General features: G+C 35.2%; 2 protein-coding genes across 2 annotated transcripts; one reads left to right on the top strand and one right to left on the bottom strand.

Annotated features, from left to right (window-relative positions):
- The first annotated feature begins 3790 nt into the window (after positions 1-3790).
- On the top strand, positions 3791-6049 carry LOC126674478 (RNA-binding protein Y14). The gene is made up of 4 exons (XM_050368924.2): positions 3791-4172; positions 4348-4484; positions 5169-5308; positions 5667-6049. The coding sequence occupies exons 1-4, from the start codon at positions 3887-3889 to the stop codon at positions 5710-5712; spliced, it is 609 nt and encodes a 202-aa protein (XP_050224881.1). The 5' UTR covers positions 3791-3886; the 3' UTR covers positions 5713-6049.
- Positions 6050-6482: 433 nt separating this feature from the next.
- Positions 6483-11151, bottom strand: LOC126674218 (uncharacterized). Its single transcript, XM_050368635.2, has 10 exons — positions 10310-11151; positions 10081-10202; positions 9922-9984; positions 9714-9803; positions 9449-9614; positions 9038-9224; positions 8023-8852; positions 7305-7919; positions 7013-7078; positions 6483-6918 (listed from the first exon to the last, which is right to left on the bottom strand). Exons 1-10 carry the CDS (start codon positions 10850-10852, stop codon positions 6811-6813), a joined length of 2790 nt encoding a protein of 929 aa, XP_050224592.1. The 5' UTR covers positions 10853-11151; the 3' UTR covers positions 6483-6810.
- Between the last annotated feature and the right edge of the window lie 867 nt (positions 11152-12018).

Here is a 12018-nt window from a genome sequence, read left to right as displayed (position 1 = left end):
ATGATAAAAATACTACATAAGATTGATTTAGTCTTAGAAATATTAGATTCTCTGAAACTCCAAAACAAAAATCAATCACATGTTTGTAAATGTTTGTGTAATAAAATAAAAGTAATTTTTTCTATTTTGCACATTACTGCATCATCTCAATCCTTACATCATTAAAAGGACTGCATTATGAAAGTTTATTCAATTTTGGGTCAGACCACTGTCCCTCTCCAATCACTCTCTATCTTTTTCTTTTTCTCTCCTGGTTCTTGCCTTTTCCTTGGGGCTCATCATTACTCCATTGTTGTTTTTAGGGGCATTTTCGTAACTTTTCCACATGCTCATTTTCAAAAGTTGAGGGTAACAAATAATTCAATTTGGATTGTCTTTTTCAAGTGGGTCCTTTGCCTTTTATGTATTTCCAAATTAGGGTCAGAATTTCAGAACTTAAAGAAGAGATTGTAATTGTAAAAGGATAAAACCCATAAGCCCAAGTCCATGATTCAGTTTTCAGGATGTGGGTTGGGTATGGGTTCTTCAGGTATTGGGCTACTTTTAAAATTAATTGAAAAATATTTTTTTTGTTTATTTTCATTGGAGTGAAGCATTTTTCATGGTAGGAGTGATAATTAAATGTCTGTTCTGAAAACAAAGGCAAAGGATTATTGTCATTGGAACTTGGTAGAGTTTGTTTTTCTCTACCTCTTCTCTAATAACTTCATGTAAAAACAAATGCTATTGCATTTTAATTGATTTTATATGTGATAAAATATACTCCCTTCCTCTTAAAATAACAGTCTTAATTTCAAAACACTCATGTTAAGAAATAGTGCAATATATAATTATAATAGTGTAGTTTTCCTATTGTTTAATTAATCATTATTAAGTGATATCTTATAAAAATAAATTAAAATTATTAAATGATGATTGAGAAATACAAAATTGTGTTAATAATTCTCAAAAGCAATAACCGGTAGTCATCTTCATGGTTAAAGAATACAAGAATAAAAAATATATAAAAATGACAAATTAGACTATTATTTTTAGATGAAGGGACTATACGAATACATAAAAATATATCTTCATCATAGTATGGACAAGTGTGTTTACAATTAGTGTTGTGCAAAATCCAACCAAACAAGTCAAATTTGGTATATTCGATGTTTTTAGTTGTTTGATTCGGTTTGATTTGTTTTTAAATTTTCTGGCTAGTTTGATCCAATTACTAAAAATAAAAATCTAAAAAAAATCAAACCGATTCGACATATCATTTTATTATAGTTTAATTTTATTCGTTAATTAATTTAATGTATACTTTTAATTTTTTAAGAAAATTTATTTATTTTTATTTAATTTAAAATTACCCCAAAGTGAATTACATAGATACACTTCAATTTTAGTTTTCCAACTAAAATGACCCAAACATATCTTCAATGACCAAAATTGCCTAGAAGACCCAAAACTATGAACACCCACCACCTTCCAAGATTTTTTTAAAAAAAGGGACTATATAATGGCGCAAAATATCAACATGTTCTGTTTTGTTGCCTCCGACAAGGGTTTGATATATTTCTCACTACTTTTGTTGTTTTCCTTTTCCAACATTTCTTGTCTTTATTTACAATTTGTAGCCATGTGCATTACATGCATTGTCCAAAACCTAGCCTGCCCTTTTCTATCTCCCATTAGCCCAAAATTTTAATCACCAATAGGGCATCAGCAGCCTCGTGTTTTATCTGAGTTTGCATCATAATCTGTGATTAGCACCAGTTGGCTCTGAAGATCATTCAATGGCCAGTTTCAAATAAGTTTCCTTACATCAATTAATCTTGCTAAAACCAAGTTTTTCATGAAACTATATGTCAGTCCTATAAGTTCAAGAGCTGCTCAAACTTTGGTTAAAAGAAGTCGAATCAATTGTTTCTAAACACCGAAGCAAACTAGTCGATTTGATCCATTTTTTCAATTCGGTTCAGTAAGAACTAAAACTTAACTAAACTCTTTTTGTTCAAAACCAAATTGAACAGAATTTGTCGGTTTGCTTATTTAGTTTGGTTCAGTTTTTGCACACTTCTTACTTGAAACCGACTTCTCCCTAACAATATCCCCTAGATTTCAAAGCAGAAAAGAATGCACATTGCACATAGATGACAATTAACAATTAACCAAACCTTAATGGAATTATGGTAATATGAAAAACAGAAGCCCACTTTTTATAAAGCTATCATAGGATAACCTAATTTCACGCTTTAGCAGCCATAATATTTGCTTTGATAGTTAATGATTAGTAAGAAATGAGACTGCATACAGCCGCAATTCTCCGCTTCCGTCACACGTCACAGTCACGATCGATGACTATTTGATTAGAGCTTAGAGTTTCAATAACACACATGGATGCCAGGACATGGATGATGAACAATTAGTTATTAGTGGAGTTAACTCATGAACATGATAAAGGCTTTTTTAGCTCTTGACAAAGCAAATAACAATAATGACTACCTATCTATCATAGTACCATGCGCATAAATGCCGAATACAAGAAAAATTTGCTTGGCGAAAAGATGAAAAGACAAAGCGAAAAGCAAACATATCAAACAAAAGGAAAAGCAATATTTATTTGAAAATTTGAAAAAGGAGGATATTGTATAATGACTTTATGGACAGACATAATATCATCACATAGACTAAATAAAATGATATTGACATTTTTAGATTGCAATCCACAATTATCGGTAGTTTTACATTGCGATATGCTGCAATCTAGCAATAATTATCGAGTAGTTAGCCTCTCTTTCAGGTAATGTTCAAGCAAAATGAACACCGAATCATAAAACTAGAACTTAAAAAGCAAAAAAATAAAATCATCAACATTAATTTTAAAATGCTTTTCGCATTCAATGTCTAACATACAGACTCATGGTGAGAAGTTTGTTGTCTCCTGATAGAACATTCAATTACAATGTCTATTATGTCAATTTAAAGCTGCACTTTACCTATCACACATGAATCGAAGAATTCAGAAAATGTGCGATAAAGAGTCGCTTTTTTGAGAACATCCAATCAGGAAACATTAGTGTAATATATAAAATCAAAAAACGAATAAATTCATGATTCATAAATCATCACAGCTTCATAAATCTTGTCCTCTCCTGTATCTTGAATTTGTTTAACTCTTGTTGATTATGCATGCTTAAAGAGCTTCATACTAAGCCAATGAAAGTATACAGCAACAACAAGTATGGGTAGTGTCAATGGCACCAAAAAACAGTAATACCTGCCACAAAGAAATATAGTATCACGGATACGGATACATGGAAACGCGACACTTGGACATGAACACGGCTAAACATGGTTTTTTTTATGTTAAAAGTAAAGTTTTATATCCGAAACGCCAAATTTTTAACACGTTTCCAAAATGCGAAGCATTGATGGAATAAATTGTCCGTGCTATTGAACGACATAAGATTCAGAAACATACCTGTCGTTTTGAATGGCTGAGATGATGGGATTGTTAGATAAAGGAAGAAATTTTGATAGAATTGCCGCAAATACAAATCCCACAAACGAAATTGACCCGATTCCAATCATTAATAACCCCCAAATTGACGACGATTTTCGGAAATCCGATCCAGAAGTAGATGTTCTTCGCATTTCTCACAGCGAGCGGAAAACGGCACCGTTTTCCTATCTGACTCGTTTTGGTGGATGTAGTTTGCAGGATGGGTCAAAATGTTGACAGCCCGAGTCCACTCTATTACTACAAAAAACCGACCCGGGAAATAAAACCCGTATTTAGTCAAGAACAAAAAAAATAAAAAACACTGATAATTTCTCTCCTAAATCGAAGCCCTAAAAAATTTCACTAAATTCTCTGTAATTTACTGAAATTTGCAAGAGGATGGCTACAGCAGACGCGGAAGCGGTTGACTTCGAGCCGGAGGAGGATGATCTGATGGACGAAGACGGCGGCGTAGACGCCGATACTTCTCCTAGGGCTCCACTTCCCAAACTGAAGTCCGCCATCACCGGAGGTGCCGGAGCTTCTTCTTCTTCGCTTGCGGCTGCTCGGAAGACTAAGGGCCGTGGCTTCAGAGAGGAGACTGATGCTGACCGTCAAACCCGAATTTCCTCTCGTGGTGACTTTGACTCCCTCGGAAACGACGGTGGGCCGGGCCCCCAGCGATGTAAGTCTTCTTCCTGGTTCTTATTTCGCAATCTAAAGATTAGGTTAGAGCTGTAATGTGTGTGCTGTAAAATTAGGGTTTTGACTAGGGTTTGAAAGAATTAGGGTTTTGACTGTGGTATTCTATCTTCTTACTGAAAAACTGGCTGTTTTTTTTTTGGGAATAAAATGGGCAGCTATTGAAGGATGGATTATTTTGGTGACTGGACTACATGAAGAGGCGCAGGAGGATCATATACAAAATGAATTTCGTGCATTTGGCGAGATTAAAAATTTGCATTTAAATCTTGATCGTCGGACTGGGTTTGTCAAGGTAAAGAACCAGTTAATTCCTTTCTTTATCATGTGCTCGCATTTTAAATGACAGAGTGGTTTTGTTTTCTCGACATTAGTTTCTATTCAGATTGGTTCAATACGTAAAAAGTGCACAATTGATGAAGATGTTTTAGAATTGGATCGGTGTTAATTTTTAGGAAAAATGTAACTGTTTTTTTTCCTTACATACAAAATTACCTAAGTTTTGCCTGTCCATGCCAAGTGTAACTTGAATGCTTGATTGTTTCAAGACTAGCAACTTTTTATTTTTGCTTGCGGAACAAAGTTATCAACTTCACATGGTTAAGATGGTAATGAATTTACTAATCATTTGTTTTGAATCATTTTGAAACAAGTTATTGAGTGATTAGGGCTTCAAAAGCCTGAATTTATGTTAATCTCATAGGGTGTGGCAATTTGCCAACTAAATGTTGAATGAATTAAGGATCTGGCAGACCGCCAAGTACAGCTTGGTTGCTTAAGTCTTGGGTTAGGTTTGTTAAACAAAATAAAATTGAAGTGGCTACTGCCATAGGAATCATACGTTTATGTTATTGATTCCATTGTTCCTTGTAGCAATTTTTGTCCTGTTTGCTTAACAATGCAATTTGCTGATTAATTCTTCATAAAATGTTTGAATTTTTTTTTTCTATAATACTAACCTGAGCTGTTTCTAAGCAAGGGTTATGCACTCATTGAATTTGAGAAATTTGAGGAAGCAAAAACAGCAATAGCATCTTTGAATGGAACTGAACTTTTGACCCGGATCATCACTGTTGACTGGGCGTTCTGCAGTGGACCCATTAAAAGAAAGAATATGAGGTTTGTCTCTGTAGATAACCTTTCTCGAATTTATGTTCCATGAACTATAGTTAAGACGGGAAAATGTTTGAAAAATTTGCGCAAAAAGAAAAGGTTTTCGACATTGTACTGGGGATTCATAGGCCTAATTTTTGGTAAATCTTATGCTTTAAGGTTCTTTATGCGGAAATTGTTGGTTACTTGAGAATTGGTTTATCTTCAGTGCCAGATAGATGGGCTACTAGTTTCTTTCCATCTTGATTTTTGGATATGAGCTATGAGTAGTTACTTATATAACTTGAGCTGGATTAGATTCTGTCATGGTCATTTACTACTTACTTTATGTTAGGCTGACCTGGTGGTGCTGTAATCTATGCAGGTCAGGACGAGCTCACCGATCAAGGAGTCCAAGAAGAAGATTTTAATCGGGTTTTTCGTTGAGGGGATTTGTGGCCTTTTTCAAGGGTTTTGACATTAATATTTGTCGTGGAAGATCAAAATTTATGAATGTTCACAATGGGTTTATGGATTGGTGATGTATTTGCTATGAAATCCTTCAGTTCTCTCTACCTTCGAGGCTTGATCATATTTGTTTAATGTTTTGAGGAATTGTTTTTCTCTCTCCCAATTTAGTGGTAATTACTCATGGCATTGAACTCTTGTAAGATCAATGCTTGTTTGTTAAATTTAAAATGTACTACTAGTTGACTTAATGTGAACTCTCATTTGATGGTAGTTTTATGGGATTTCTAAGTGGATAAATGCTGTGTATCCATTCCTCTTGTAGTGATGAAAAGCTTGAGTATACAATCTTCTTGTTTTACAATTACCATGAGTAGCGGAACCTTACAAAAGTGCTAGCTTTTTAGATCGTATTAGGCGCACTTTTGCTTTCATGATTCCTACTTAGTTAAGCTCAACGTTGAATCTGATCCTCGTAGCAATTCAAAAAGTCATAATCCAAAAAAATTCATTGAAGTTAATCCAAAAAAATTCATTGAAGTTAAAGTGAATGCATTCTGCTTCAGCTTCAGCATCTGAAGATGTTTTTAAAACAAAACTTGGTCTGCATATTAACTGGTTAATGCTATTCCTGAGAAGAATAACTTCATTAGCTGTTGCCTGTTGGGGCATGCAGTGATAAAAAACCTGCTTTCACAAACAATTATTCCAATCCAACACCGTAGAGTATAGATGACCAAAAACTTTCCAATCAGTTTTTAATTTTACAGAATATTTACACTGTTTCGAAAATCTCTCTGTGTGCTCAGTTTGAAAATGTTATTGCTTTTTAGCAAAGAGTACATTCTGTTTGTAATTTCAGTATACAAGCTATTTAGCTGTCAGCAGCTTTTTATTCTTGAATGTTTCAGTCCTCAATCATCCCTGTCGCGGCAAGGCTACAAAAGAAAGAGGTATGAACTTGCTATCCCTCGTTTGTTGCTGTACAATATTTGTAGTTTCTAGTTTGTCATCTGTCTATTGCTAACAAGTCCTTGTATAATGTAGTGCTGGTGTTTCTTTCATGATGCCACTGCAGTCCAGTAATTAGTTATGCATGAGCTTGTTGGAGTTCCAATAATCCGTGCCCATGTCCAGTGTGAGTCCTCAACTCGTCGCATTTCTGCCAACTGCCATCAAGAAGTAAGGTTAGTAGCATTTTCGCCGTCTTTTCTTAAAGTTTTTACCATGTTCTTGCAGTAATAAAAAAGATTTGTTGCTTACTCTGCCATCTCGTAGCTCAAAGACCACTGAATCCTCAGAAAATGGAGTTGGTCTTGTTGATGCCACCTGTAATATATGAAATATGCTTAGTTTATATCTAAAGTCCTATATTGCACGGGAATGAACTGTAATGGGAATCGACGAAACCATATTTTTTTTCATGAATAAGTTACAAAAATAAAGTTTTCTAGTTTCAAAATCTTTTTGCAAAAACGACAACTCCGAATAAAGGACTCGATAAGTTTATGTGCAACATAGTAGTGTCTACTAATCATCACGTGGCCATGCTCACCTTTGGGTCGCAGTTCCAATTAAGATCCTTGAAGTGTTCTGCATCCTTCTCCCAGCTAGCAGAAATATCTTTATCTATACAAGCTTCTTCATTCTCATCTTCTGCGCTTGCTTGTATTTGATCTTCACCCTTTGTGTTTCTTCCATAAGGGAAGCCACAATTCTTCCATTTCCATGTCTTTTGGTTCATATATCTTAGGTATACTTTTCCGTCTGAACCGATAAAAAAAAGTTGACTATCAAAGCACGGGCTAGGAGAAGTTGTTAAGGTCACGCCTTTATTTGGCGTCCCATGTTCAATCCAATTCCAGCCTTCACCTGTATTCCAATTATATTCCACCAGTCCACCATCTTCTGACAGCATAAATAGGGAGCCTGTAAGTGATAGAGATGATGATGATCTCATTGCAGTTCCTGGCATTCGTGATAGAATCAAATGTTGCGATTGATAATGCTCATGCCACAGTTCTGTCACTTTATTGTATTGAAATAGTCGGCCGTTCCTTCCAATAATAAATACTATGTTTTCTCTGAACAGCTCCTGGTCTACTATGCTTGCTACTTTTGTATTTGGAGGGTATCGGCAGTCTTTCCATTTAAACTTCCGCAAGGCAACCTAATAGTCATTCAGGTCGTTATTCAGCATTAATACTAAAAGAATGTTTTACAAGTAATTTATTGGGCATATATAATTGTTTTGATTGTTTGTTACTACTTACTGTAAACTGGAGCAATCTTCCGGTTTTGCTCACGAAGAAGAGTGCATCTTCTGCTGTAACTCTCGTAGTTCTACCTGGAATTCCTTCCCATGGAGATCCACCAGTCACTTGCTTTCCTTTCTTCATAGCTGTGCAATTCAACCAGGCCAGGTCATTTCCATTTCTCTCCCTTATTAGCAGACTACCATAAATGTCAACTAAAAATAAACTTCCATTGTAGTTTCCTACCGCCCCTTTGATTGGGGTTGGGTGATCATGCCTCAACCAAAGCCATAAATTTTCAGTATTAAGATACTCGAATGCCAAACCACCGTCTGTTATGAGGAAAAACGATCTGCTTTCATGCATCACTCTTAGACGAAAGTTAGTGTTGATCCAATTGTCTGGAAAACTGTATTCTTCTGAAAGTTGTATCGATCCACCAACACTGGAAACTAAGTAATTATGCTGTGGCTGACTTCCTTTTCGCCTTCTTGTTGCTGACCTAGTAATTCCTGAATCATTAGGCTCATCTCTTATGCCTATAATGCAATTTGTGGGTCCTCGTTCTTCTTTACAATACTCTGCATTCCATCCTTCTGTCTCTGGTGCATCTATTATAGACCATAAGTACTTGACTGATGCTTTTCTCCGGACATTAATTTGATAATTTGGACCTATATTTTCTCCTCCAACTCCCGGTAGATGCAACTCAGCGAGTCTTCCATCATCCAGTGCGAATAATGTTCTGCCAGCTTGAAGTTGTAGGCCAGCAACTCCTTTAGCAACTTTTGCATGTGGGGGATTACTATGACTCGACCATGATCCAGAAATTTGGCTGTCTCCAATACCTGTCTTTGCATGAAAAATTTGATCTTCATGACATATACCTAGTTTCATGTAGCAGAGAGATAAATTTGCCTAATTTAATGCATTGGCTTCTCCATCTATAATTAACATTCTATAACCTCCTTTTATGATATTCAACTGCCAAAACGATTTGAATAAGTTTGTAAGATTACATACTTTAACTCACCTGAAATTTTCAGAATTCGATACTCAAAAATAGATCCAGTGGCTGTAGTGAGAAATAATGAAAAAAATTCCTTTGATTCGTCTTGTAGAACTGGGGTCATGGAAGTCAGTAGATGATTCTTCGGACTTCCATGGATAATCCATTTCCACTTCCTTTTCTGTAATCTTCTCTCTACCAATTTCCCACTCTGTGGTATGTACAAAAGGTTACGAGAAATGATATATAATTATAATCGGATACTTCATTGTGATGTGTATATCCGGCTTTCTGCTTTTCTTTTTATTTCACACTTAGCAAATTTTACATATAGCAATTTTAGTATCTGTCCATTATGTACAATACAGTAATCTATAAAAAGTGTGCCTATGATTGTGAAGGTACGCAAACTTGTTATGAGTAAAAATGTTTTACCTTAGTCAAAAGAAACAGGGAAATCGAGTAATCGCCATTCAAGCCATTAGCAGTGCACCCTATTAACGGTATCAGCAATGCATCTTCTCCTGTTGCTTCTGTCCATATATGCTTCTTCCATGATGGCTTTGAGCTCTTGTCATATTCATAAAGCTCGCCTGCTGAGCTGCATTTATTGTATCATCCTTATAGTACGTAGCTGTGTATTTGTCTAAAAAGGATTCAGCTTATTGTGCATGCAGATTGCAGGAGAGGATTGGGTTACCTTATTGTATGCAGTACATCTTGTCTAATACTGCCGGCATCAGCAATTGCTACGACATTTCCACCTGGTGGTCTCCCATGATGTACCCATCTGTTCTATTAATTAATAGCACAAACGTCCATCAAAATCTACACTGTAAATAGAGACTGAAACTCAAAACAAAGGCGTAGTTCAGTACCCTTATAATCATATGAATGTGAAGTTTTACCTTGGAGGCTCAACGTCAGTTAGTTCTAACAATATGCCCTTCTTTGTGCAGAAGTAAACCTTCCTGTTAAGCAGTGGAGCAAAATGTCAACGAAATATCGTCAGTTATCTGAGTACGTTTTTGGTATAAATTGTTTACTAATTTGAATTGTGCACTCACAAACCATCATGTGAAACAACACCAGATTTTATAAGGATCGTTGAACTTTGTTCTGCTTCTTTTGAATTAGGAGTTGGTGTGAATTCCATCCATGCTGGCTGTGAGCTCTCACTGAGTTGCATCTGGTGTGAATTCATTTCATTAGGATAGAATTTGCAAAAGTACAAACATGAGTACTAGTGTAAATTTATAATCAATATAGCAAACTTTATAATCTGATGTGTTTTACCTGATATAGAATTCCTGCTTCTGATAGAGCAAGAATTGTCTGATTGACAATAAAGATACAAACTGCATGACCTGCCACTATTGGTAGATCATGGGGTGCTATCACCCACTGTACACCATTCCAGAACCTCTCGTAGATCGAACCGCTTTCGCCGGTAACCCAAACTGATGTCTCAGACATTTTAGTCAAAGAAATTCTCTTTCTCTGAGGTAAAACATCATCATCTTTGTTCCCCAAGTTCTCAGTTTGCGTAGAAACTTGAGGTTCTGTTTCTAACTTTTCTTCTTTGTTATCTGTTACTGGATCAATTGAACCAACTTTAGTACAGTGATCATCAACACAAGAGACTAGATCATAGGGAAGTTTCAGCTCAACCCAAGTATTGGATTGCTCTTGAAACTCCCAAAAGTGATCAGTTTTCTGGTGGAACTGTCTATTGTTTTTGACATAGTTATGTGGGCAAAAAGTAGCAGAACCAAGAATTACAAAACTGGTCCTTGATATGAGGACCCAGAAGAAGAATACAAAATGGAAAAAAGACATAGCCACATAACACAATCTAATGAGAGGACCAGAAATAACAGAAACAATTCAAAACTAAGATTTGCAGATGGTGTCATGTATTAGTTTAGTTGGTTTTTTTTGTGGTGACCCATATAGAACCATATTAGAAAAGGTTATGAAACTGCTATGAAACTAGACAGTTTGGAAAAAATAGTGACATTCTTAGGGCCATAAGATTGAGAGATAGAGAGAGTTGTTGTGGGGACAATTTGGGTAGTTAGTGCAGATTAAGGTTTCCTTAGATTTTAACTACCTACTATTTGTCAACTCTTTGAGATAATATTTTAGCAAGGAAGCTAAATCTTGGGTAGTTGCTGATATATATATCTAACATAAATTATGAATATAGCGTTTTAAATTTCAGAAATATTTTTAAAACGCTGAAATATAAGAGACTTGAAAGGTTTCGGAGGAAGTGGTATCAAGTAAAAGAATCAATAGAAGTTTATTTCGCCCCTCTAACTAGGGATGAAAGACCGATTGTCAATTTGCGAGTATTTTTATCTAAAAAATTCCGAATTTAAACTCTTTTGATCTTTTGTTTCAAATCGGAATGGCAAAATGAACCTTTGTTGGTAAAGGAGTTAAGTTTCTGAACAAATTTTATGGGTGTTTTAATAAACAAGTTAATGTTTTTGAAATTTAGTGCTTGCTTTTATTTTTCTAAAGTTGATGTAAACATTGCAGGGAATAGATTCAGTGCATTATGTGTTATGTTGAGAGGAATTCATTCTGCCTCCTGAAAAGGAAGATCAAATGATTCTCATATCATAGCCGTTCAATCAACCATGATGGATCCAATTGGATATGAAGTGTTTATTACACATAACATAACGGTTTATTACACGTAATGCTTTTGCCATGTTATTTTTACAGTAAGTCGATGAATGTTTACAAATTTTTTTAATTGTTAGATTTTCCGGAATTACAAACGTTTTATTGATTTGTTATACGAATAATGTGGTATAACCGTTGCGTTCTATAATTATTGGTGTGCTAATTCTAGTTTCGTGGCTGAATTATTAATGTTGAAATTATAGGAGATGATGTAAGATCCACTGAATTTTTAATTTTCGTATGAAAAGGACATAACCCAAGTTGAGTGTTATTATGGTTTTCTCTCTTTTCCAAAAATATAATTTTAA

Source organism: Mercurialis annua, linkage group LG3 (genome assembly GCF_937616625.2).
Source record: "Mercurialis annua linkage group LG3, ddMerAnnu1.2, whole genome shotgun sequence".
NCBI lineage: Eukaryota > Viridiplantae > Streptophyta > Magnoliopsida > Malpighiales > Euphorbiaceae > Mercurialis > Mercurialis annua.
This window is presented reverse-complemented; position numbering and strand designations above follow the sequence as displayed.

What these genes read in the sequence shown, in the direction of transcription:
- LOC126674218 (XM_050368635.2), bottom strand. Translation starts at nt 10,852, where the DNA reads ATGTCTTTTTTCCATTTTGTATTCTTCTTCTGGGTCCTCATATCAAGG. An exon ending in AAGCAGGAATTCTATATCAG is followed by an intron (nt 10,203 to 10,309) that starts GTAAAACACATC and finishes AATTCACACCAG; the next exon opens with ATGCAACTCAGTGAGAGCTC. An exon ending in GTTGTTTCACATGATGGTTT is followed by an intron (nt 9,985 to 10,080) that starts GTGAGTGCACAA and finishes ACTGCTTAACAG; the next exon opens with GAAGGTTTACTTCTGCACAA.
- LOC126674478 (XM_050368924.2), top strand. Translation starts at nt 3,887, where the DNA reads ATGGCTACAGCAGACGCGGAAGCGGTTGACTTCGAGCCGGAGGAGGAT. An exon ending in TGGGCCGGGCCCCCAGCGAT is followed by an intron (nt 4,173 to 4,347) that starts GTAAGTCTTCTT and finishes TAAAATGGGCAG; the next exon opens with CTATTGAAGGATGGATTATT. An exon ending in ATTAAAAGAAAGAATATGAG is followed by an intron (nt 5,309 to 5,666) that starts GTTTGTCTCTGT and finishes TAATCTATGCAG; the next exon opens with GTCAGGACGAGCTCACCGAT.